The following is a 25506-nucleotide window of genomic DNA, read 5'->3' as shown; positions in this document are numbered from 1 at the left end:
CCCCAAGCATGAAGGACATTCCCTATGCCCATCACGAGAATCCATTGCTGAGTGACAAAACCTGCAGCACTGAGAAGCCATAATACTCCTGGCGCAGGAAGCCACACACAAAAGTTTCAGTGGCACAGGTGGTAAGACTCATGCTTTTTAACACGATCGACCAGAGTTGTCGAGCCCACCTTTTACCAAACTTTTTTTCTCCCTTATCAAATCTCATATTGCATCAGAAAGGCATTTATTTTAAATAAAAATGAAGGAAATAATCAAAAAGTTGAAAATAAGAGTATCGGGTAGGTTTAGGGTAGGTGTAGGGAGGGCTTTATTGTCCCAATTAGGTGGCATGCATTTAATAATTTGAATTAAAACTATAATTTGCACTCAATACGTTATTATTGCGTACTGTTTTATAATGTACGAGAATACTGAGATGCAGATAATTTCCACTATTTGCAATAAGTAGTATAAATAGCAGAACATCTTGCTATTTTAACAGTGTAAATAGAATCTATAGCTATTTGCACTTAGTGTAAATAGAATATCTTTAAAAAATACTGCTATTTTCACTTGGTGTAAATAGAATGCATTTCTATTTGCACTTCGTGTAAATAGCATCCATGGCTATTTACACTTAGCGTAAATAGTATATATCGCAAAAAAATATGCTATTTGCACTTAGTGTAAATAGCATCCATCGCTATTTGCACTTAGTGTAAATAGCATCCATTGCTATTTGCACTTAGTGTAAATAGCATCTATCGCTAAAAAATATACTATTTGCACTTAGAGTAAATAGCATTTAATTGCAATTTACACTGTGTAAATAGCATCTATCACTGAGTGCAAATAGCTGCTGCCATTAGATTATGCCAGCACACAGAATAGCCAGCTATAACAGCATGGTGTGCTGATATGGCAGCAACAGTTTGGGAATTGATGGGGTGAAGCGCCCATCCACTGTTGAAATGTAATCACTGTATTTCAGAGCATAGAGCCATCTAGTAGATAAACCATCACCTTACCAACCATCACCATGATAACCCACGTGATCCTGGGAAGCTCCGCTGAGTGACAAAATGTAGGCTCCACAGCTCAGGCTGAGGATATCAAGGCTCCTCTTCAGCAGTTATTCTCCCAGGAAAAGTATCCTTTAGGTTCAAAGACACAAACCAGTCCTCAGGACATGATTGTTTGGTTTGATGTGATTTGTTTGTGGGAGACCATCTTGAATGGTCACTGTGGAGAGTGCAAATTCAATTGTCTTGAGTCCAGAATGGGTTTCACTATCTAGCCAGACCTTTGAGAAACTGCAACACATTCATGTGACAGGATAATGGGCACAGAGACTCGTTCATGAGATAAGGCTGAGTGATGCTCACCAGTGAAGAGGAAGAACCCTTTGTTAAAAGGAGTCTGTTCATGTCACACCAAGTGCTTTTTTTCACCGGTTTTGGCCTCCTCTGCAGAGTTGGAATGCCAGGTAAAGGGATTTTGGCAGAGAGCTAACTCAACATGGAGCAGGAAGCCCACAGGGTTGTGACGGGCTTTGGCGGCAAAATTTTCATTGACTGTCATTGAGATGTGCTGAAATACCCTGAAAAGACTTCCACAGTGACACTCATGCAATCAATTCATGCTATTTACACATAATCACAGACAGAGTCAGGCCAAGATGATGATCTAGGAACACCTTGCTGCTACAAGAGCATACAACTGCTTGTGTGCTATGCATACCAAATCTGTTGTGTTGTATGGCTCCTAAAAGAGCTCCGAGTCCTACTTTTTCTCAGCAGAACTTGGCTGAGGACACTTGATTTGAAAAGATTCGACACATTATGCATAAGAGCATTCATCTAATACCGCTGTTGAAAAACATAACTGTGGCAGGAGGAGGAAAGGGGGGTCAAACCTCACAAAATCCAATCTCTCTTTCTGGACCAGTGCTCATATCTAGCTGCATCAAGGACTGGCAATTAATAAGTGAGCCACAGAGGAGATTAGGAACTATAGAAGAGGGACTCAGCATGCCTGTCAACAATAATGACTTTGCAAAACTCTAGCTGTCACGGCGCGGTAAGGGACACACCGTGTAAACAGGGGTCGGGGACCAAATGCAGGTATTTATTAAAGAAACAGGGATATGACACAATTACGCCAACTTGCTTGCATCAGTCCACCTATTAACAACTAATAATTCAGCCCAGACAGACGTGGGGAAGGAGTATAAATAGCCATCAGGATGGGCATCAGCTGTGTGTGTGTGTGTGTGTGTGTGTGTGTGTGAGTAGGTGCACAGGTGTGTGGAGTTAAGGTAAAGGAGTCTGGGAGGATGGCCGATGGTGACCTCTGGAAGTGAGAGGGAGAAACACAGGGCCCGGACCCCTGACACTAGCAATCACAAAGCAATGTCATTGTAACCATAAAAGAACACCCAGCAATTGCCTAGGAATGCTCTACAAGAACATCCTTTAAGATCCTTATGCTCTACAAGAACAACTTTTTTTGGTCACCAATTCTCACTGTTAACTATTAACTGCGACGTTTGCCTCAATAAACTCATAATTACTGCTTATTCATAGTTAGTAAGATAATTGTTAAGTTTAGGTATTGGATAGGATTAAGGGGTGTACAATATGGTCATGCAGAATAATGCATTAATATGTGCTTTAGAAGTACTAATAAACAGCCAATGTGTTAGTAATATGCATGCTAATAAGACACTAGTTAATAGTGAGAAAAAGTGTTATCCGTTTTTTAATTGTCTAATTGTCTGGACCTTCAAATATTTCAAATCATTGTTTAACGTCTAATATACTTTCAAAAGCCAAAAAAAAAGTTTTTAAAAACTAGTAAAGAAGGATTTTTGTTTTTGTTTTTTTCTGCAGCTTTTACATGACTTTCCTGATGAGTTGCGTGCCGATATAGCCATGCACTTAAACAAAGACATCCTGCAGCTGCCTGTGTTTGATGGTGCTAGTAGGGGTTGCCTGCGCTCTCTCTCCCTCCATATCAAAACCACTTTCTGTACACCGGGGGAATATCTCATCAGACAGGGGGACGCGTTGCAGGCCAAATACTTTGTCTGTTCTGGGTCACTAGAGGTTCTAAAGGACAACATGGTCTTGGCTATTCTGGGTTTGTAACATTTCTTTGTTGCTTTTCTAGCTTTTGACTAGTTTTTGGACACTATATACTGATTTTCTGAATGCTACATGTTGATGTACTATATGTTGATGGAATGTTTCAGGTATATAGCTATCAATTACCACAGCAACTACTTTTGACTTTTCTCTAGTTAAACTAAAACCACGTTTACAATAACACATTTAGGAGCAATTGTGCCAGACACTTTAAAATCACAAATATGAAGTTTATATTAATTATTTTTTATTTCTAAAAATGTGTGTTGTTTAAACTGTACAGTTGTCTTAAATATATACTTTTAGTAGTGAGATTACTGATCTATGTGGTCTACAGTACAACTACAGTATTATACACTGGTAAACAGAATTAAATATTACATTGATATGAAAATGAATTGTAATAGAGTAATTGATTTTATTTAGTGTTGATGTCATTACAGGAAAAGGAGATCTGATTGGCTCAGACTTGCCAGACCAGAATCATGTGATTAAGACGAATGCAGATGTGAAGGCACTGACATATTGTGACCTGCAGTACATCAGCATGAAAGGTTTAAGTGATGTTCTTGAACTATATCCCGAGTATGCCAGCATCTTCACTACTGACATCCACCGAAACCTCACATACAATCTGAGAGAGGGCAGTGAGACTGAGGTAAGGCTACAATCAATCGATCTCAACACACATACTTACTTACATGGTAAACTAAACAATTCATTATCACTATCAAAGCTGTCACATCAAAATTAGCTAGTTCACTTTACTATTCAATCCTGTATAGAAATAAAGATAAAGAAATTTGGCTTGCTGTGCTTGTATGAGTGGCATGGGCCTGAGACTCTGCTAAGGCCTCGAGCTACCGCCACACTCACCTTGAATTACAGATTAAAAATATTTAGATAAGGTAAATTAGAAATTTTAGGTGAAATGTAGGAAGAGCTGTCTGCAACCTAACCACAAGCTCTTTTCTTTAAAACAGTGATAACCAGAGAACTTAAACAGAGGTACAAACATAACTGACCTGACTCTTTCATTTGAAATGTGGTAGTTACTTTACTACAGCTGCGTTCTTGGGCTTTCCAATTTTTCTCATTCATTGTAATGAAAGAGTGGTCTGTCTCTGCTATATACTGTGCTATATACTGACCCATCCCCTGGTGTCATTTCTTTTTCATTGCAGCAGAACTACCCAGACTCCGGTGCATCAATTGAGAATAAGCGTTCATCCAATGAAGAAAAGGCTGATGAACCAGACAAGTACTTCCACGTCCCGCCTGTTTCCAATACATGCCGAAACCTTCTTCTGCCCAATCTAGGCAGCCCAGTACGACGTACATCATTAGGGAATCTTTTAGGGGAGGAGTTACTGCAATTTAACACCCTGCGACATTGCCGTTCTCCTGTCAGGGGTTGGACTCCAAACCCCTCCCCCAAACATCAGACCAAAGTACAGAAACAAACACTCCCACCCACATCTACACCCAAATCCACCCATAGGACACAGGCAGATTCTGGGGGTACAGGACGCAAACCTGCCAAACTGCTCATACCCACTCTCAACTGCTTTGGACCACCAGATCTTAGTCCAAGGTAACAGACATTCTTAAGAAACTAAAGAAATATATTATTAATACATCACCTTAAAGACCACATTAAATAGTTTGATTTAACACATTTCTCTTTCCTGTGTTAAAGTGACATTTATACCACAGATTAACAAAACCATGATTTGCTACTGTGAAGGGTGGTATCAAGGCCATGACACACCAATTTGACATCAAAAAACAAGCGTCTATGAAAGCTAATGGTATTGTTGACTCGCATGGTCTGCATCTGGACCAAATGCAAATAATGCACATTCTTCACCTGAGTGAGAGAAAATATCGGTTTATACCAGCTGATGGCAGTAGTCCATATTTGTCACTCAAAACTAGGACTGCGGATATACAAACCATAAACAGAGCAGCACTTGCTTACTATTTTAAATATGAATCATGTTAATCAGTTGGGCTTCATTTTCTTTATTTCATATGGCCATGTCATTTGAAAATATTTATGTCAGCTCAGGCTTTCACTGTGTGCCCTGTTGACTTTGCTCGCTTTCATCATTTTCGCTTTTCTTCTCATGTACTGGTTTGTTAAGCTGAACAGTCAATCAGAGGGATTGAATTCAACTTGTTCAATTGTCCAAAAAGCCTCTGACAGGATCCAACTAGTGCAGACGGTGTGGAACACACCGCAATATCTGAGCTGATTGATGACAATTGACCACCAGCTTGGTGTGTCACAGCCTTTAGACCTACTTACTGTTAAGATCAGAGATGCCTACCCCTGTATAATGTATGAGACAATATGAATTAATGTTGAGTACTTTAAAAGAGGATTAGAGTTTTTTTGTGTGATTAATATTTGTGAGTAAAAGACTCTGTATCTGACTTTATGGATTTTTATAGAGTTGTAGATGGAATTGAGGACAACGGACATGTGTTTCGTTTTAATGTGGAGGACACCACTGCCAAAACTAGTACCGTGACATCACTGGGTAGTGAGACACTGAACGGTAATGATATTTTATTCTTAGTATAAGTCACTTACTGTATAGATCAGTTGGGTCATTGCATCTTTGTTTTAATGCAGGGTCTGGTCAGGTGAATGCATCACTCCTTCAGGAGACAAAAGAAGTGAGAGAGACCATTGCCCAAATTAACAAGAAGGTACAGTGACAATCTCATTCCTAAACACAGACATTAATTCCTCTAAAATGTTCCTACTTACTGTACAAGCTCAGCAATCGTAATGATTTGAGGTACATTCAAGTGAAAAAATGAAGAACACAAATTAAATTTGCTGCTGATAGTTTATTTGTATTTTATGGTTCTCATGTTTATATATACTTAAATGAAATATCAGCTCAATACAACTTGCAATACAACTCATTCCAGATGGGCAACCTGAAACAGGAAGTGTCAATTCTATCTAAGGATCTGCATCACATAATGCACCTCCTGCAAGCACAAAAAGCTGTTCGTCATTACACAGCACCTTTGTCCTCCTGTCCCTATGGAGTCCACATGATGTCCAGTTCTTCTGTCAGTATGTCTCCGGCCTACATCGTGGGTTCCAGCATCCACATGCAGCACAAAGACCATATTGTCCCTGAGGGTCTCCTGGGGTCCACATCTTGGAGTCACGGCAGACCTGGTGGTATGGCCACAAACTCCTTGTAGCTTTTGTTTTTCATTGATGAAACCATCTGTATTTCTGTATTCAAGTTGGCAGAGACTTCATCATTTGTTTCTCTGGTTTCTCTGGTTTGTGCAGGTGGATCTGGTTTCGCTCAGCACACTGAGAAACAGGGACACTTTCACCAGCATGAGCCTAATCAACACTCTCCTGTCACAGCAAATGAGCCCTGTTCCCATGACTGGAGTTCCAGCCACACCTCAGTTCCCTCCAATATCAGCCACCATCACTTCTCTTCTGGCTCCACTCTCCTTAGCATCAGCACAGGAACCCAGGGGCCAACACCTGGAGAGAGCCCCCGAGCAGAGGGCTTATCACTAGGCATTTGTGCTGGAGATGGAGCCCATGCCAGTATCAGCCAGTCACACCCTGTTTTGCATACATTGTTTCCTCAAAAATTGGACAGTTTGTCTTTTCCTTGCAAGGTCACGCCAAGCTCTTATTCACACCTACACCTTTCCACAGAACCAACGTTTCCCTATTCCACTCTAACCGTGGATGAAGAGCACAGGACTCCAGAGGTGGCCCTAAATCAGAATGTGGCACCCTCCACTTTCCTACAAGAGGATTCTCCACCCTCTCCAAAGGAATTGGGCATAGTTCACTCTTCTCTTGAGGAGTCACCAGAAGTAGAGCACACCAGTCGGGAGTGCCTACTGGGTAATCAAAGGCTGGGCCAAGATAGTGAGACATCAGAGAGCAGGTCTAGCGGGTCCAGTGTAGGACTTTGTAGCCAATCCAAGAGCTCAGAGAACACATGGTGCCTGGATCTGAAGGACTGACAATGAGGAAAGACTATAATCAAGACATCTGCAACCAAAATTTTCGTTTGAAGTTTAACACCATTTTTCTTTCATTATGAATTTCATTAGTTCCTGAAGAGAAAAAGCTGCTCAGCAGTTAATCATCTGGACCATCACTGAATCCATTTTCCATCAATAGGGTGTCTTTTTTGGTGGCAGAGCCAGTGCTTGATCTGGACCTTTTCATGTTCCACCACAGAAAATGGCAGTAATGGTGCAGAAGAACTGGCGCCACACCAACTTCTAAAACCTGCGAATCTTAAACAAAAATTACAAAATGTTAGAGGCCGGGGCCTGGATGTTCTTACCAAGTAAGTTTTTTTAAAACTAGAATATCTATCACACATACACAAACACAGATACACACAACACTAAATAGTTCCCATTTTTATCAGGAAAGCTATTATCACTTTGTATATGTTTACTGTACTTTTCTGGCCGCATACACCATAATTGCTGTGCACAACCAACTGCTTTCCTTATTTTTGTTAAAGGGATGATTCACTCAAAAATGGAAATTGTTTAATAATTTACTCACCCTCTTGTTTTTCTGAACCCATAAGACTTTTATTCATCTGTATAACAAAGTTGAAGATATTTGTAATATTCTCTCATCACCTTTGTCAATTCATTAAAAGTTCAAGCAATCACAATTTTCAAGCTTAAAAAAAGTTCAGAAAGACACTGAACTTATGACTAGTCCATATGAATGGAGTGGTTAAATCCAAGTCTTCTGAAGAGACACAATATGACGAACAGATTTAATTCAGGCTTTTATGCATGTGTGTGTGTGTGTGTGTGTGTGTGTGTATATATATATATATATATATATTTATATATATATACATATATAAAACTCTGCAAAAATTAAGAGACCACTCAATTTTTTTCTTAAATCAGCAACCCCACATGTATGGCAGGCATTCCATTCCAGCACAGGCACACCTCATTCTTAATGAAGTACTGATTAGGTGATCACCTCAACCAAATCTTATTTAATTTAATGAGGAAAAGTATAAAAACCACTACCGTGGTCATCACTGTTCTTTTGCAATAGGACCAGCTGGATGGCAAAAACAGTGCTAGTAGTACCTCAAAAGTAATTGGAATCTAACTATTGACCATGCCAAAAGAGTTGAAAGAGTTTTGAGTGAGGAAAAGAAGGGTTCAATTCTGGCTTTACGAGATACAGTGAGCGTCAGGTTGCTTCCATCCTTAAAATTTCAAAGACAGTGGTTCATAAGAACAAGGTCAATCTGCTGACATTGGGGACAACAAAGCTACAGACTGGCAGAGGGTGAAAATGACTCTCCACTGACCAGGATGACCACCAACTCATTCGAATGTCACTAAACAACTGTAGGATGACATCAAGTGACCTACAAAAAGAATGGAAACCGGCATCTGGGATGAAGTGCATGGCGAAACGGTTTGAAACAGGCTCCTAGGGCAGGGCTGAAGTCATTCAAACCTAGAAAAAGCCCTTCATCAATGAGAAGCAAAGAAGAGCCTGGGTGGTTTGCAAAAGACCATAAAGATTGGACCTTCTCTGACAAGTACAGTTTTCAGCTTTGCCCATCACCTGATTGTCTAATGCTTAGAAGGAGACCTGGATAGGAATACAAGCCACCCACTGTGAAATTTGGTGGAGGATCGTGATGATATGGGGGGTGCTTCAGCAAGGCTAGAATCAGGAACATTTGTCCTTGTGAAGGATGCATGAATCAAGCCATGTACAAGATTGTCCTGGAAGAAAACTTGCATCCTTCTGCTCTGGTTTTTCCAGCAGGCCAATGCTTCATTCCACACAGCCAGACTTAAACTGAACCCCACTGAAAACCTCTGGAATGTGATGAAGAGGAAGATGGTCACAAGCCATCAACAAATCGAGCTGCTTGAATTTTTGTGCCAGAAGTGGCATAAAGTCAACCAAATGAAATGCGACAGGCTGGTGGAGAGCATGCCAAGATGCATGAAAGTGGTGACTAAAAATCGTAGTTATTCCACTAAATATTTATTTCTGAACTTCCCAAGTTAAAAATATTGGTATTGTGTTGTTTACAAATGAATAGGTACAAAATGGCGCCGCTGTGTTCGGACGCTCCTCTGAGATTTTGCTTTAACTTACTTTTTTACTTACTTTTACTTTCTCTTTTTACACATTTTACATCGGCACTGATCACCTACAACATAGAAACGCTTTTGGACATTGGAAACCGCTACACCAACCTGTTTCAGGACACTTTATCCAGGAATCCTTCATGGCCTCTGGAGATTCTTCGGAACGCGGAGACGAACAATAACCCCCCCGAGGCGCCGGATCAAGAAACACAGCGGGAAACGCGCTGGAATTCGAGACAGACTCAGGAAAAGGGCTCACTGTCATCCTCTCCCGAGCATTCTACTCGCAAATGTCCAATCCTTGGAGAATAAGATGGACGATCTTAGAGCCAGGATTAGTTTCCAACGGGACATAAGGGACTGCAACATCCTTTGTTTGTCAGAAACGTGGCTTTCGTCCTTGATCCCGGACACTGCTGTAACGCCCAGTGAGAACTTATCTGTTTTTCGGACGGACAGAACAGCAGAGGCCGGTAAATCCAGGGGTGGAGGAGTGTGTATCATGATTAACAAGAAATGGTGTGATCCCAGAAATATCTCCATTCTGTCGCGTTCCTGCTCGCCTCATCTGGAACATCTTTCCATTACTTGCCGCCCATTTTATCTGCCCCGGGAGTTTTCATCGATCATAGTTACTGCGGTGTACATTCCACCACAGGCGGACACCGGCTTGGCTTTGTCTAAACTTCACGATGTGCTCAGCGGCTACATCAACAAACATCCTGACGCTGCCTTCATCATCGCGGGGGACTTTAACAAAGCCAACCATGCAGGTCATGCCGAACTTTCATCAACATGTAACCTGTCCAACTAGAGGACCAAACACACTGGATCATTGCTACACTCAGTTCAAGGATGCCTACAAAGCCCGCTCACTACCAACTTTTGGCAAATCGGACCATGCCGCCATTTTTCTAACACCGGAATACAAGCAAAGGCTCGTTCAGGAACCTCCGGTGCAGAGAGTAGTGACGCGCTGGTCCTCCCACTCAGAGGCTATGCTGCAGGCAGCTCTTGATGATGTCGACTGGGACATGTTCCGGGCGAGTTCTTCTGACGTCAGCGAGTTCACGGATGTAGCATTGAGCTTTGTAAACACGCTAACCGAGCAAGCTACAGAAACAATACCGATAAGGACATTCTCCAACCAGAAACCTTGGGTGGACAGATCAATCCGTGCTGCGGTTAACACACGCACTGCCGCTTACAATGAGGCTCTTCTGACCGGGAATATGAGCGAGTACAAAGCATCGTGCTGTGCTCTCCGACGCGCAGTAAGAGCCGCTAAACACAGATACAGAGAGAATTGAGTCTCATTTCCAGCTCAATGACTCTCGACGGATGTGGCAGGGACGGAGGACATCTGTGCCTTTGGAAACAAATCCTCCGCGGAGGTGAGAGCAGATCCGTTGCTGGCCGACGAGTTAAACAACTTCTTCGGCCGCTTCGATGGCAACGGCGGCGGCGCGTCTCTGCCGCCCAGCGCGTCAGGAAGCAGCAGGCGATGGGATAACCGGCCGTGTTCTGAGGTCCTGCGCCGATCAACTCGCTGGTTTGTTCACTTCCATCTTTAATGAGTCCCTTACTACCGCCGTGGTTCCCACCGCATTTAAAAAATCCATCATTATCCCTGTGCCAAAGAACAATAAACCCTCTTGCCTGAATGACTATCGCCCTGTTGCCTTCACATCTATAGTCATGAAGGTTTTTGAGAGACTTGTAAAGAGCCACATCTGCTCCTCCATCCCTGATACTTTGGACCCTCTTCAGTTTGCCTATCGCCCAAACAGATCTACGGACGATGCCATCTCTCACGTCCTCCACTCTTCCCTCACACACTTGGACAGCAACAATGGGAATTATGTAAGGCTGCTATTCATTGATTGTAGCTCAGCTTTCAACACTATAGTCCCCATCAAGTTGGCTTCTAAACTCATAAACCTCGGCCTAAACTCCTCACTCTGTGACTGGATTCAAGACTTCCTCACCGGCAGACCTCAAGTGGTGAAAGTTGGCCAGTTCACCTCAAACTCCATCACCCTCAACGTAGGAGCCCCACAGGGCTGTGTCCTGAGTCCCCTGCTCTACTCTCTCTACACACATGACTGCGTGTCCTCTCACAGCTCCACATCTATTATCAAATTCGCTGATGATACTGTGGTTCTGGGCCTCATCTCCAACAACGATGAGACCGCATACTTGGACGAGGTAGAGAGACTCACATCATGGTGCCAGGACAACTGTCTCTCTCTGAATGTGAGCAAAACTAAAGAGCTGATTGCGGACTTTAGGAAGAGACAGCAGCAGCCCTACACTCCTCTTATGATCAGTGGGACCCCTGTGGAGAGGGTGAGTAACTTCAAGTACCTCGGTGTAAACATCTCCGAGAACCTCACTTGGACTACACACATCCAAACACAGGTTAAGAAAGCCAGGCAAAGACTGTACCATCTACGACAGCTGAGGAAATTCAGGGTCTCACCAGCAATCCTGAAAACTTTCTATTCAGGGACCATAGAAAGTGTATTGACTCAGTGCATCTCAGTGTGGTATGGAAACAGCTCAAATCAGGACTGCAAAGCTCTACAGACAGTTGTGCGCTTAGCTGAGCGCATCTCAGGGTCTGCTCTCCCCTCTCTGCAGGACATCTATCTCAAACGCTGCAAAAGTAGAGCTGTAGATCATCAAGGACTCTAATCACCCTGGTAACCGTCTATTCACTTTGCTTCCATCTGGTAAGCGCTTCCGTAGCCTGATGGCAAAAACTGAGAGACTTAGGAGGAGCTTCTTCCCCCAGGCCATCAGGCTCCTAAACTCTAACTCTGTCATAACATCACATGACTCCATTTATATACCACTATATCAATAGCTATTCATAATTTTTTCTCTATCTCATATTGCTGCTATTTAAATACCGTGGACAACTTTTTGCACATTCCTCTTATTACTATTTAAGTCACAACATACTGACCTGTACTGACCTGCACATTTATATTTATATTTTTTCTACTTTTCTTTTTCTCATATTTGTATTCTATATAATTGCACTGTCCTTGGAGCGGAGCTGACCTACATTTCACTGCTGGTTATACCCTGTATAATTGTGTATGTGACAAATAAAAATCTTGAATCTTGAACTTGTTTTCTTCTCATTATTGAGGTCTGAAAACATATTTTTTTTGTTATTTTGACCAGTAGTCGTTTTCTTTAAATAAATGCCCTAAATGACAATATGTTTATTTGGAATTTGGGAGAAATGTTGTCAGTAATAAAACAAAGATGTTCATTACTCAAACACATACATATAAACGGTAAAATCAGTGAAACTGCTAATTTTGCAGTGGTCTCTTTAAATTTTCCAGAGCTATAAAGCAAATATAGTAAACAGAAGGGGTCCAATTCAACAACCTTTTTGGTAACACCACAATAAAGTTCCATTAGTTGACCTCAGTTATTACATTAACAATGAGCAAAATATATATATATATTTTGCATGAAGTATTAATCTTTGTTAACATCAGTTAATAACAATTCTTTATGAGTCCTTGTTAGCTCAAGTCCATTAAATAGCATTAACAGGTATAATCCTGTTAATGTTTTCTTGGCAAAAGACATCCAGTTCATTAGCTAGTTCATTTAAAGGTAAAATAACTGGAAGCGAATGAAAGGAAGCCTTGCACATTTATGTTGCAAATGTCCACACCTGCTCTTACATTAAAACTAAAGTGGATGAAATGTTTCTTGCAAAATTCTCTGCTGGAAATTATTTCCGATGAATGTTTTTCAATAAGTTCTAATTTCAGTTATATGGGCCAGCATCTTGCGTTGCAATTCTATATACTGCATATAAAAATGTAAGCTCATTATCCATTAGATGATCAACTGGCGAAAATGCAAACTAATTTTGAAACTGCTTTATCTTTTCAGAAACTTGGTTCCTGGTATTCCATCTCGTTCTCAAAAACTGTAAAACTATGCAAAGCTACATATGAATTGTCATCAACTGGATCTTCACTAAAAAAAGGAGACTGGTGACTATATTGTCTGTTCATGAGTACAGTCAACATGTTAATTGTCTACTGTAGACATCAGTTGTAGAATTCGCAGAATTCTATTTCAAAAATCACTTTCATTGAACTTAGTTTTCTGTATGCCTATATGTCATACCTATGCCTGTAGGTATGAGTTGCATAGTGGATTGTTATTTTTCCTACAGAAAATGTACTCTGAAATGTTGAATGAATATTTTAAACTACTGCAGATACCTAGGACACAGCATATATTTACAGTACTTTATAATTTCACTTTACCTATCAGATCTTGACTGTTTTCTCAAATGGGACATATCAAAGAAAAGCAGGCAAATGCACTTATGGAATAAAAATTTTACTGTAGAGTTAGATTATATTGAAAAATGTATTGTATTTTATCCAAAATGTACTAGTCGACAGTTTTTGCAGCAGACCTCTATAAACTATTCCCATGAGAGACTGCCCTCATTTTTTATATTTCTTATTTAAATTTTTTTCAATTAGATGACCTTATTATAATGCATTATTTGATGGCCATGTAGAAATACCATACAATTAGAAGCCCAGAATGCATCCATAAAATGATACTTTCAGAACAGATAAAATGACAGCCACTTTAATAGATATTTGCACAGTTGACAGAATACCGCACGACTAATTAACTAAGCTTCTTAAAACAGTTATGCATTTCAAATATACTGAGTATTGCTGTCATTGCGGAATCTGGGAATGTTGCATGTTGCATTAAAAGCTCCTGCCAGAATTCCAATAGAATTAAATAGAAGTAACTGAATTTAATACTTGGATTAAGGAGACTCAGGGTTTATTTTCATTTGCACAATGTGTGACCACTTAAATCAATGATAAGGAGCTATTTAAATTAATTCCACATTATTTGCAACATAGGCCTGCACACATATGAATTAATATAGACTTTCTTGTGGACACTTGTATGTGGTTATAGTGTATGTAATGGATAACGTTTTAATAAGTGTTCACAAATGTGAGTGGTCATAAAAGTAGCATTGCAGTAGCAGACTGGATAAACATGATTACACACTTATGTATTGTTTTATACTTTTAAAAACTATGATACTGAATACAGATTTTAATTGTTTTGTAGAGGACTGTTTATGCTTTTATTGATTATCAATCAAAACTCTTTGCCAGATTTTTTAATTGCACTCATTTACATTAACTAAGCTTTAATCTTATATGAAATGGTATATAAAATGATTTCCCCCCTCATTTTACACTTTTTGCATGATAATTATTATTCCAATTGTAAATTGTCTTTGTTTATATGCATGCAATTATATTTAATTATGAGGGTTTCAATAAAACACTTTTCCCCTTAGTGTGTTCTTAGTATCTTTGTCTCAACTTTATTACGTGCAAGTCGTCTTGGGTAGGGTCACAATTTATTTTTATAATCACCTTATTAAATATATCTGTGTTGTCCTTTATGTCATATGTAAATTAATTGAAGATACCAATATGAAATTTTGCAACATCAACAACGCTGTATCTGACATGGCATTTGTTAAAACAAACTGTTTAATGCACCAAAAATGTATTCGCACAACTCCATAATTCTATGAAATTAATGTTATGTTTAATCTTAGGCATGTTGATGCAGCTGCTGTTACGGTTTCCCCGAAATTCTGCTCTTTCAGAAGCCTTCTTTCAGCACTTGTATCTCTGAACTCAAGGGTACATTTATTTTAAAAGGAATAACGGAAGTACCTGTACCTCAGTCCAACATCCCATCTGACGAGGTGGGCTATCCTGCTCTGATTCCACAGTAAAGCAAAGGGCAATCCAATGCTGTTCCTAACTCACTCTCACATAGAATACATATAGAAGCTCAAGCTCAGAATGCTATACCAGGTACAAGGTTATGATGGTTAATAGAAATTTACCCATCCGTTGGGAGGAAACCAGAAAAGTACAAACTGCACACACGTTTCATACTGCATTTTTAATTCAAAAGTAAGAAAGTAATGTAATATTTCCATACATATGTAATGTGATCTCCCAGTATCTCAATGTGTGGTTTCAAGTCATGTCCAAAAGGAAAAAAATCAATCATTGGTAATATTGGATATCAGTCAAATTTGGTGAAATTCATGAACATGAAAGTTACTCGGGGTTTTGGAAGTGAAAATTGAGGTTAGCTGCTTACTCTACAGTAATTGACCATGAATAAATTACTACCTACTTTTTTAGAGTATCCCAATGATAGAAACCTGGTGTGCTAAATAAGGGACACATCCAAAATATGCAGTATTGGGATCCTCCAGGGCTGCGTTTCCCAAAAGCATCGTAAGCTTAAGAACATCGTAGCCCATTGAAACCAATGGAGCTACGATCAACTTAACCTTACAATGCTTTTGGGAAATGCAGCCCAGGACCAGGATCAAGGAGCATCTCTCTAGCAGCACAAAGCAAATCTATAAACAAGTTTTCCAAACAATCCTTGTGACTTTCATTGGTTGGACAAACAAATAGACCCACCCTAAACTCATAGCATTGGTTGAGACCAATGTTCCTGTGTTTGGCTGGTCAAATGGAAAAATGCTTTGAAAATGAGATTGTAAAACTTTTCAAAAGGAACCAGCTACCATCTCTGCACATAAAACTAGGATAGCAGAAAATATTTTAGCATTGCCAAAAATGATGCTTCATTCATCTCATGAAATGCTCATGAAAAAGCCCTCTGCAGTAGAAAGTCTGCAAACTCTCTCCTGCGTATCACACGCTGCATTTTGAAGGTGTTGGATGAAGTTCTGGAGAAGGCCATCAAGCGATCTTTCAGTTCTTGGAAAGTTCCTTCACGAACGAGCTGAACTCCCATTGGTCCGATGCTGCCCTTCATCCTGAAGGATCGGTAGATATCAGAGTCCTCCTGTAGGCAGTGATCTAACTGTTGGATTTAAAAAGCAATCTGGAATATAATGAGCAGTTAAAGAGAAGAGTCTCTTCAAAGTTCTTAAATGAACATTACAGACCTTGTATCTTTGTTCCTCTGAGAGGTTCCTCACACCCTTTAGCTCAACAAACACAAGATAATGTGGCTGAGCTATTCCAGATGCACTGCCTACAGCAAACACAAACAACAAATTAAATGCAACAATTAATGCATTTATTTGCCTTTCAGTATTACATAAGAGATCAACCTTAGCAAAGTTCAATTCACGTTCCAGATTCAATACATCTTATATTATAGTGATGTTTACACCGACAGACAGTCGTAATTCTATCACACTAGTCACACATACAATGACAGCTGAAAAAAAGAGTTTAAATTGTAATGACCCTCGAACATTCCTTTAAAATACAGTGGACTTCATAAAAGACAAACATTACCTAAAACACCGCTCTCAACGCAGCTGTAGTCTATTAGTTTGGCTCCTGGCCACTGTGTCACTGCCCTCTTAAGAGCCCCCAAAAACAGTGATTCAGACACTTTCTCACCACGCACGCTCAACATCTGCCCGCGCCTGAACACACACATCAAACAAACCATTGCACATAAATGATGATTGATTAGTGCTTCTCAAATCTCAGACAAGGTACCATCTTCAGTCAGCTTTTCTGAATTAGGAGTTAGGCAAAAATAAATCAGTATGTATAAATTTGTAAGAAAGCGTAAAGACTAGAATATACTGCAGCAAGGGCAAACAGAATAATGTTGCTCCAGTGATTAGTCAGAATATAACACCAGCAAGCATTCCCTGGGTAATCAAACCCATGATCTTAGCGTTGCCAATGCCACACTAATTGGGTTACAAGAATGAAGCTACTGCAGAAAACTTCATATCCCTATTCACATTCACACTGCAGAATTTCTTTATATCTGACACATGAAGATATATTAAAAATATATCAAGAAATTGTAATTACATTTTTTTTTTAAATCTAATAATGCATAATAAAAAAAAAAAAAGTGTACCTATATTGAAACTCCACTTTTGGACACTGGTTATGAAACCCAACTACTTTCACAACATCTCCAATGCGATACCTGAAAAACACAAAAGACAGACTTTAGAGAATGTCCACTACATCAGTTTACCAGTTTGCTCAGTATTTTACTTTCTCTAATTTTTTAAATATCCAGTACACTAATTCATGGTATCATCTGTGTCCTTAAAGGACAGTGCTCAAAACAGCATCACAGCACAGCCTGATCACTGGCAAAGTAACTTAATGACTTATTAAATGTATTGTTTATGTTAATAGCATTTCATAATTCTGCTTGAGACATAGCAATTAAGCCCAAACAGTAAGTTTAACAGTTAAGCCCAAAGTATACTTTACTGTTTTTATGTGTAAGCTAAGGTATGTGAACAAGTCAAGTCAAGTCACCTTTATTTATATAGCGCTTTTAACAATACAGATTGTGAAGTGAAGTGAAGTGACATATGGCCAAGTATGGTGACCCATACTCGGAATTCGTGCTCTGCATTTAACCCATCCAACGTGCACACACACAGCAGTGAACACACACACACACCGTGAACACACACACTCACCGTGAACACACACCCGGAGCAGTGGGCAGCCATTTATGCTGCGGCGCCCGGGGAGCAGTTTGGGGTTCGGTGCCTTGCTCAAGGGCACCTCAGTCGTGGTATTGAGGGTGGAGAGAGCGCTGGACATTCACTCCCACCACCTACAATCCCTGCCGGCCCGAGACTCGAACCCGCAACCTTTGGATTACGAGTCTGACTCTAACCATTAGGCCACGACTTCCCTCTGTGTCAAAGCACTTAAAGGATTAGTTCACTTTTAAAAAAACTTTTGCTGATAATTTACTCACCCCCATGTCATCCAAGATGTCCATGTCTTTCTTTCTTCAGTCGAAAAGAAATTAAGGCTTTTGATGAAAACATTTCTCCATATAATGGACTTCATTGGGACCCAAACGGTTCAAGGTCCAAATACCTTTGACCTTTTCAACGTCATTGCGTATTACGTGACGTCATGAACGCGCATCACAGAACAGAGCAAGGCGAGCATTTGTGCTTATAAAACTTAAACTTTTTTATTTATTTTTGAAATGACCGATCGTTTCGCTAGATAACACCCTTATTCATCGTCTGGTATCGTTTAAAGCCCTTTGAAGCTGCACTGAAACTGTCATTTGGACCTTGAACCGTTTGGGTCCCAATGAAGTCCATTATATTGAGAAATGTTTTCATCAACAACCTTAATTTCTTTTCGACTGAAGAAAGAAAGACATGGACATCTTGGATGACATGGGGGTGAGTAAATTATCAGCAAAAGTTTTTTTAAAAGTGAACTAATCCTTTAACAGTATAAAATTGGAGGATAGAGTGTCAGTAATGTATAATAATAAGATTAAAAGCATTCAGTTAAAGGCATTTCATTATTGAATTCTGTGATGTCATTGTCTAGCTCAGTTTAGTTTAAATAGTATCTGTGAAATCAAATCGATCGTACAGTGAGTGTGTGTGGTGTAACTATCATCAAAAGCATAGTATGCGTGTGTATCATACATGTGCAAGACATTTTCTCTCACATGCCTTTAATTTCTTTCTTTTTTTTTTCCTTGCACTGGCAAGGCTGTTGTGTCACATTAAAAAAAAGTCCATAACTTCACTTCTGCAAAAATTTGAACATTGAATGAACATACTGTGACATTTAGTTTTTTTGTTTTTGCCATCTTATAAACCCACAACAAATTCAGCACACTTTGGCCAGGTATTTGAATGTTAAGCAACAAGCTCATATATCAGACTGAGTTAGGACCTATCGGCCTGTGCCCTCATGACAGAACTTTGTATTAAACATGTAGAAGCAGGATCATGTCCCTGACCTGAATAATCCTGAAGCATTGGTGACCAGCAACTCATAGTTATGTCCTTCCTGAAGCTGCCCCATCAGGAGAGTTTTGGGCCGCTCTGAATCCAGATCCTCCTCTGGTATAAACTCACAGAACATGGAGCGAGGACAAAGGAGATATTGTCTGCTCTCCTGCTGAGGCCACAGGTTCACACCTATCAGGCCTGAAACATGAATTACAGACCATTATATACTACTAATGCATGCGAACTGGACTTTATGCAGGTATACGGCTCATTTACAACTTTACATATGAATGTTGCCAGTTACTGTGCTGGGGTGCGCTTCCCAAAAACATTTTTAGTTAACTATAGTCGTAAGTTCCATTGACCTTGAAACCATAGTTGCTTTTGGGAAACATACCCCAGGATAATGCAAGACTTATTTTGAAAATATTAGAAAAGTTTTAATTATGTCAAACTTTTGACCTTCAGTAATCCAAGGGAGTACACTTCAAATAACATTTTTAAGCATTCATAACACAAAGACCTATCACGGCTTATTACTATCCAGTTCAGAAATGTACCCACATGCATCCACATAAAAACACACCTTCAGTGGCAGCATAGAAAGGGGAGTAGAACGGGACAGCTTTACAGTAGTGCTGCCGTAACATCTCCCCATAAATCTGGTTGGAGCCTGAGTCCACTGTCAGAACCAGGTGTAAGTGGGGCCATATTCTGTGTGCGATCCCTTCAAAGCCTTCTTCAAACTGGGCTGTGAGCTCAGCGGCTCTCTCTGGATCTGGCTTCATCAGTTTCTCTAGGGCACGGCGCACATCAGCCTTCAGGTTCAGCCCGGAGTTGATCATGCCCACCTCCACATCCACCACAAGATCTTTCCAATGTTCCTAAATGCAGACAGACAGATTGCTACTAGGGATCTTTCTGCTCTATTCAGTGTCAGTTATAAAACACCTGATCAGACAAATCTGGAAGTGGGACAACAATCTCAAGTGAAATGCAGCTTCTTTCCACATCTGTTGCACTCCATACACCTGTACTTGTTCATTTTTTGAACGTGTACAGAGTGGGGCCCAACAATCTGAGCCTACACTGATTTAAAATAAATCCTGTATTATGCCTTGGTCACTAATCGAATAAGCAAATTATTAATTCCAATTCACCTGATAGCATTATACAGAATACAATAATACAAAATAAATGATAATAATAATTACTACTAAGTGATAAAATTGCAATGATGATTATATAATTTGCAATAAATAATGTAATATAGAAGCATTTTCATTAGTGGTCTCAGACTTTTGGACCTCACTGTACAGTACCTGAAGGGCTCTGAAGGCATAAAAGACGGTAGAGCTGAAGTTAGATTCCAGCATGCCAAGATAGCGGTCCTTAAGCCCAAACAGCAGATGAAGATATAAGGCGTCTCTCTCATTCAGCACCTACAGACAAAATCAACAGTGTCTTCAAGATTCAAGATTTTTTATTCGTCACATACACAATTATACAGGGTATAACCAGCAGTGAAATGTAGGTCAGGTCCGCTCCAAGGACAGTGCAATTATATAGAATACAAATATTAAGAAAAAGAAAAGTAGTCTTTTAGATTCTATAAATTCGTGTTCTGATCAGATCAGGCTCTTTTATTCAAGACAAGGGGCAGTCGTGGCCTAATGGATAGAGAGTCGGACTTGTAACCCAAAGGTCGTGGGTTCGAGTCTCAGGTCCGGCAGGGATTGTAGGTGGGGGGAGTGAATAACCAACACTCTCAATACCACGACTGAGGTGAGACCCTTGAGCAAGGCACCGAACCCCCAACTGCTCCCCAGGCACCGCAGCATTGGCTGCCCACTGCTCTGGGTATATGTTTACTACTGTGTGTACACTTGGATGGGTTAAATGCAGAGCACAAATTCCGAGTATGGGTCACCATACTTGGCCACACACCACTTCCCTTTCCCCCTTTCCCCTTTTATTCAAGATGACTGCCAGTGCATTCACAGCAGGTTTGTGGACTTGAGTTGCATGACTTGTACTTGACTTGGATTGAAGTAACAGCATATTCAATCATAACAACCAGACATCATCAAGAAGACTTGAGACTTTCAGTTTCAGAATTTTCAGTTTGTTCTGAGCAAAAACTGTATTTTTGTTTACAGATAAAAAGGTCATAAAAGCGCTGAAAATAACATTATATCAGTCAATACTAAATGTTTTTTTTTTTCTGAGACAGATGCAATTGTAACCAAAATGTTTTTGGTTTTTTAAATGGTCTACATTGTAATGGTGTGGTTAACACAGGAAGAGCGGGCGAGTTTTACTGCAGTAAAGTTTAATGTTTGATCTTCTTTGGATATTTGGTTTATGACCCATTAAAATCTCTTAATTAATCATTATTTAGCCTATAAATCAATTAAACAATTTAACCATATGACTTTTTTTTTTTTGTACCTGTTACTGTTTGACTAAAAGATCAAATAAAAATCCTTTACATATTACATTTGATATATTTTCTATACATTAATCATGTTTGTGATTATCGTACTTTATGTATGCTATAGAGTCAAAAAACTTACACTTTACACTTCTGGATGCAAAACAATCTTGGCGTCATCTGTCCAACATTTATTCAGACCCTCTCTGCTTGCTCTTGTAAGTATTTCTTGACAAATTTACCTTCCCAGAGCCCACTGAGTTTTAACAGACCCCCTAATGACCCCCTAACACCTTGAGGGTTGCATGAAAGTTACAGGCAGGTGTGCTTGATTAGAGATGGGCATGTGGAGTACTATGTTATATTAAAATACCCTTTAATAAAACCTTGTTTGATTCCAAATATAAGAAAAGCGGTTACACAACACTTGTTTCCAACCAAAACAGAAAACGTTTTATGCATTTTGAAAATCAATTTACACAACAACAGCATTCTGGGGGCTTATTTGGCACATTTGTTGTAATGTGCTTTGACACTTGCTAGAGGAGCTGAGTGTTTCCCCTCAACATTTGCTAATATTATCACTAAATATCATGTTAAATTCATACTCATCTCCCACCTACCTGATAGACGGGTGCTGGCGTGGTGTACAGATGCAGCATGTGTTTAGAGGAGGCAGGAGTTGAGGAGTTGGGGCCAATAGGAATACCTGCCTCACTCTGACGAAAAATGGGCGAGTAAAAGATCTTCAGGGTTTTCTGGAGACAGTCAGTGGCTGGAAAGGCTTGCCTCATGGCATCTAGACAAACTGTCACCCCCTGCCAGAAAAGTGCACAGAAATAATAGATCACATTGATCACAAAATGTGGTAAATTAGCTTGATATTCAACTCACTTGTTGCTAGTTGGTTTGTATTGGCCTATTACTTGTAAACATGCATTACATATGCACTTTCTCCATATCTGTCCCCAGCCTTCTGTGCAACAAATCATATCGAATAATGCATTTGGCCAACAGAGAGACAAGGGGTGTGCTTGAAAAATTTGTTTGAAAAGTGCCATTACTTGTGCCATTTAGTGTTTGGTGCCACTAATAAAGCAGACATAACTTTGTACTTGTAACAATGTTGTATGTGTTGTGACCTGTAGGAAGAATTCTGTGTTGGTGTCTTTGGTGCTCAAAAGCATACGGCTGGATCCAGATGTTCCTGATGTCATAGCCAGAATAAGAGGCTTTTCCGATATTAAAACATTCTGCTCTCCTTTAGCCACACGCTCCACAAACTTTTCATAATGGTCATAATCTGTGATCGGATGGTGCTGTTGAAATGTTTTTGTGTCTGAAATGATACAATGACAACTCTCATACATTTCATTACAAGACGGTGGCACATGTCACTGGTTATTTCCATTTCATAGAAGCAAATAAGTTAAATGTATATGCACTTTCATCAAAAACCTTATGCATTTATTAAATGTATGAATTGTTAACTTTATTTAAATTAATAAATATGTTGTGTAACATTTAATATTTCAGTTATCACATTTGTTATCACAAATCTAATTTTTGCTTTGTCATTATTGGATATGGAGTATAGACTGATATAAAAAATAAAAAAAACCCCCACTCTTTTAGTAAAACACTGCAAAAATAAAAAATGTGACAAATCCATCCATTTTCCAAACTGCTTCGGAAGCAAGTGTCAAGCAACCCCTAAACACTCTGGACAGATAACCAGTTCATTGCAGAGCATATATACTATATGATATTATTATTAAATTGTCGAAATCATTCACCTTTAATTGATGTGAACTCGTACTGTTTGCCGTAAACTGTGTCGGAGTGTTTCTGTAGACGCTTGAGCAGAGTCTCCTCTTGAACGCGATGAATGTCCCGTGTGTCTGCCTCTAGTCTGTTTCTCTGGCGATTCCCCAGCAGGCACACCGCTTTCACTGCCACATACTGAGCCAAAAGACTCGATATGGAGCGATCCTTGACCTTTATCTTCCATAGAAGAGCCATACAGCAGAGGCACAGGAGCAAAAGTGAGCCCGGCGGAGCTGTTACACAAAAACAGACCAGCATTAACAGAAACTGACCGGAAGAGGGCGCCAATAACACATTTGACAACAAAACTGTATATAAACATAAAACGTATTAAACTATGTAAATATACTATATGATTTTATAATTAAAATTTAGGCAATATATAAGAATTTACACAATTTAGATGTACTTTGCTATTCTTTTTTGGATTAACAGCTCCTCACCAAGAAGTACTGTTTACTTCTGATGGCTTTACTATTTGGTAGCCTACTTCAAAGTAGTTGAAATGATACCATGATGAATGTCTATAAAACATGATTATAATGTTATAACTTTTTTGATACTGTTTGTTACGGACAAAGCTACTAATGAAATGACTATATTTTGGAGAAATTGTTGCACATACTCACCACATGTAATGGTCACGGCCAATAATGCAATAAAACATGGTAAAATGATCCACAAATAACGCTGATATGTCTGCATCATTGTGATGGACTGGTCATGATTGAAAACTGAAAGCAAACACTGAAAACAACTTCTTCTTCTTTTGTGCAACTGTAGGCGCAGGCGCGCCACCTAGTGTTCGTGTTCTGTTGATATACTGTAGCCCACACTGCACAACTGCTGCTTCATTTTCTTCACCATAAATCCATAATTTACTAGCTCCAGCCCAGAAAGTCAAGACTTTTCTCACTGGTGTACTTATGGCTTAATGGTGAACTCATTAAAACATGTATAGGCCTAGAAACAGAAGCCTCTCTCATGCCATGAAGCTAACATACTCAGGGTTGCAGCGTGTGTTAAGAGTGGACATAACCAAACCAATCAGGCTTTATTCATTGTATTGCTGAACAGCTAAAGTAATGGACATTAATTGTTAATTAGAGAAGAGTACGTACTGCTGAAGTAAATTATAGACAACACAAAAACATTAAATGCAAGGATCAATAAGATTAAATTGGTGTAGCTTGGTAAACTATCCATTTGCCTATACAGGAGTTGAGATGCCCCAAAATAGTGAGCACAGAGGGGGGTGAAAGCACTGTTGCTACCTGGAATTGGTACCGTTTGATGGATGAGGTAACTGGGGGCAGACCATCTGTGATTCCACCTGCCCTCATTTCCTAATTCTCCCAGGATGCAGCAGTGGTTTCACCTCTCTTTTTGGTGACTCATCTGACACATGAGAAGTGTGGAGGGATGCGCTGGAGGGATTACATATCTTGGCTGGCCTGGAAACACCTTGTCATTTGCTTACATTTACATTTAGTCATTTGGCAGACGCTTTTATTATTTTTATATTTTTCATGGGGTAATCATTGATGAGCCTAACTGAATTGTGAAGTCATGCTGTAGAGTCGGAGTGGCAGGGAAGACAGGAAGCTCCGTCTTTGCCAGGTTGAGCTGTAGGTGATGTTCTTTCATCCATGCCGAGATGTCCGCCAGGCAGCCTGAGATACGTGCAGCTACCGTTGGGTCATCTGGTTGAAAAGAGAGATAGAGCTGTGTGTCATCGGCGTAGCAGTGATAGGAGAAGCCATGTGCATGTATAATGCATGGGACGATGTAGTGTATGTGGAGAAGAGGAGGGGTCCAAGAACCGATCCCTGAGGAACTCCAGTGACCAGTTGATGTGGTTTGGATACCTCCCCTCCACAGGCCACCCTGAAAGATCTACCGGTGAGATAGGATTCAAACCAGCGAAGTGGAATCCCAGTGCTTAGAGGGTAGACAGGAGAATCTGATGATTGACTGTGTCAAAAGCAGCAGAAAGATCCAGCAGAATGAGGACTGATGATTTGGAATTGGCCTTTGCAATTCGCAGGGCTTCAGTGACTGAGAGTAGC

The 25506-nt window shown here is 39.9% G+C and overlaps 2 protein-coding genes across 3 annotated transcripts in view; one reads left to right on the top strand and one right to left on the bottom strand.

Moving 5' to 3' along the window:
* The window catches only part of LOC306852451 (voltage-gated delayed rectifier potassium channel KCNH4-like), a 57206-nt gene extending 42511 nt beyond the window's left edge, over positions 1-14695 (top strand). Inside the window, exons 10-17 of one of the 2 annotated variants that reach the window (XM_079389302.1) lie at positions 2883-3132; positions 3581-3795; positions 4322-4731; positions 5595-5701; positions 5779-5855; positions 6084-6345; positions 6463-7498; positions 13236-14695. In XM_079389302.1, coding sequence (XP_079245428.1) covers positions 2883-3132; positions 3581-3795; positions 4322-4731; positions 5595-5701; positions 5779-5855; positions 6084-6345; positions 6463-7166 — 2025 coding nt within the window. In that variant the 3' untranslated portion in view covers positions 7167-7498; positions 13236-14695. The remainder of the gene's footprint in view (positions 1-2882; positions 3133-3580; positions 3796-4321; positions 4732-5594; positions 5702-5778; positions 5856-6083; positions 6346-6462; positions 7499-13235) is intronic. The other variant, XM_079389303.1, reaches the window with a different exon arrangement.
* Positions 14696-15301: 606 nt separating this feature from the next.
* Positions 15302-24230, bottom strand: LOC306852450 (GH3 domain-containing protein-like). The gene is made up of 11 exons (XM_079389301.1): positions 24067-24230; positions 23407-23670; positions 22753-22949; positions 22234-22428; positions 20499-20618; positions 19763-20060; positions 19185-19374; positions 17295-17366; positions 16709-16842; positions 16351-16439; positions 15302-16265 (listed from the first exon to the last, which is right to left on the bottom strand). Exons 1-11 carry the CDS (start codon positions 24143-24145, stop codon positions 16044-16046), a joined length of 1860 nt encoding a protein of 619 aa, XP_079245427.1. The 5' UTR covers positions 24146-24230; the 3' UTR covers positions 15302-16043.
* Between the last annotated feature and the right edge of the window lie 1276 nt (positions 24231-25506).

This window comes from Barbus barbus (genome assembly GCF_936440315.1).
Source record: "Barbus barbus genome assembly, chromosome: 32".
NCBI lineage: Eukaryota > Metazoa > Chordata > Actinopteri > Cypriniformes > Cyprinidae > Barbus > Barbus barbus.
This window is presented reverse-complemented; position numbering and strand designations above follow the sequence as displayed.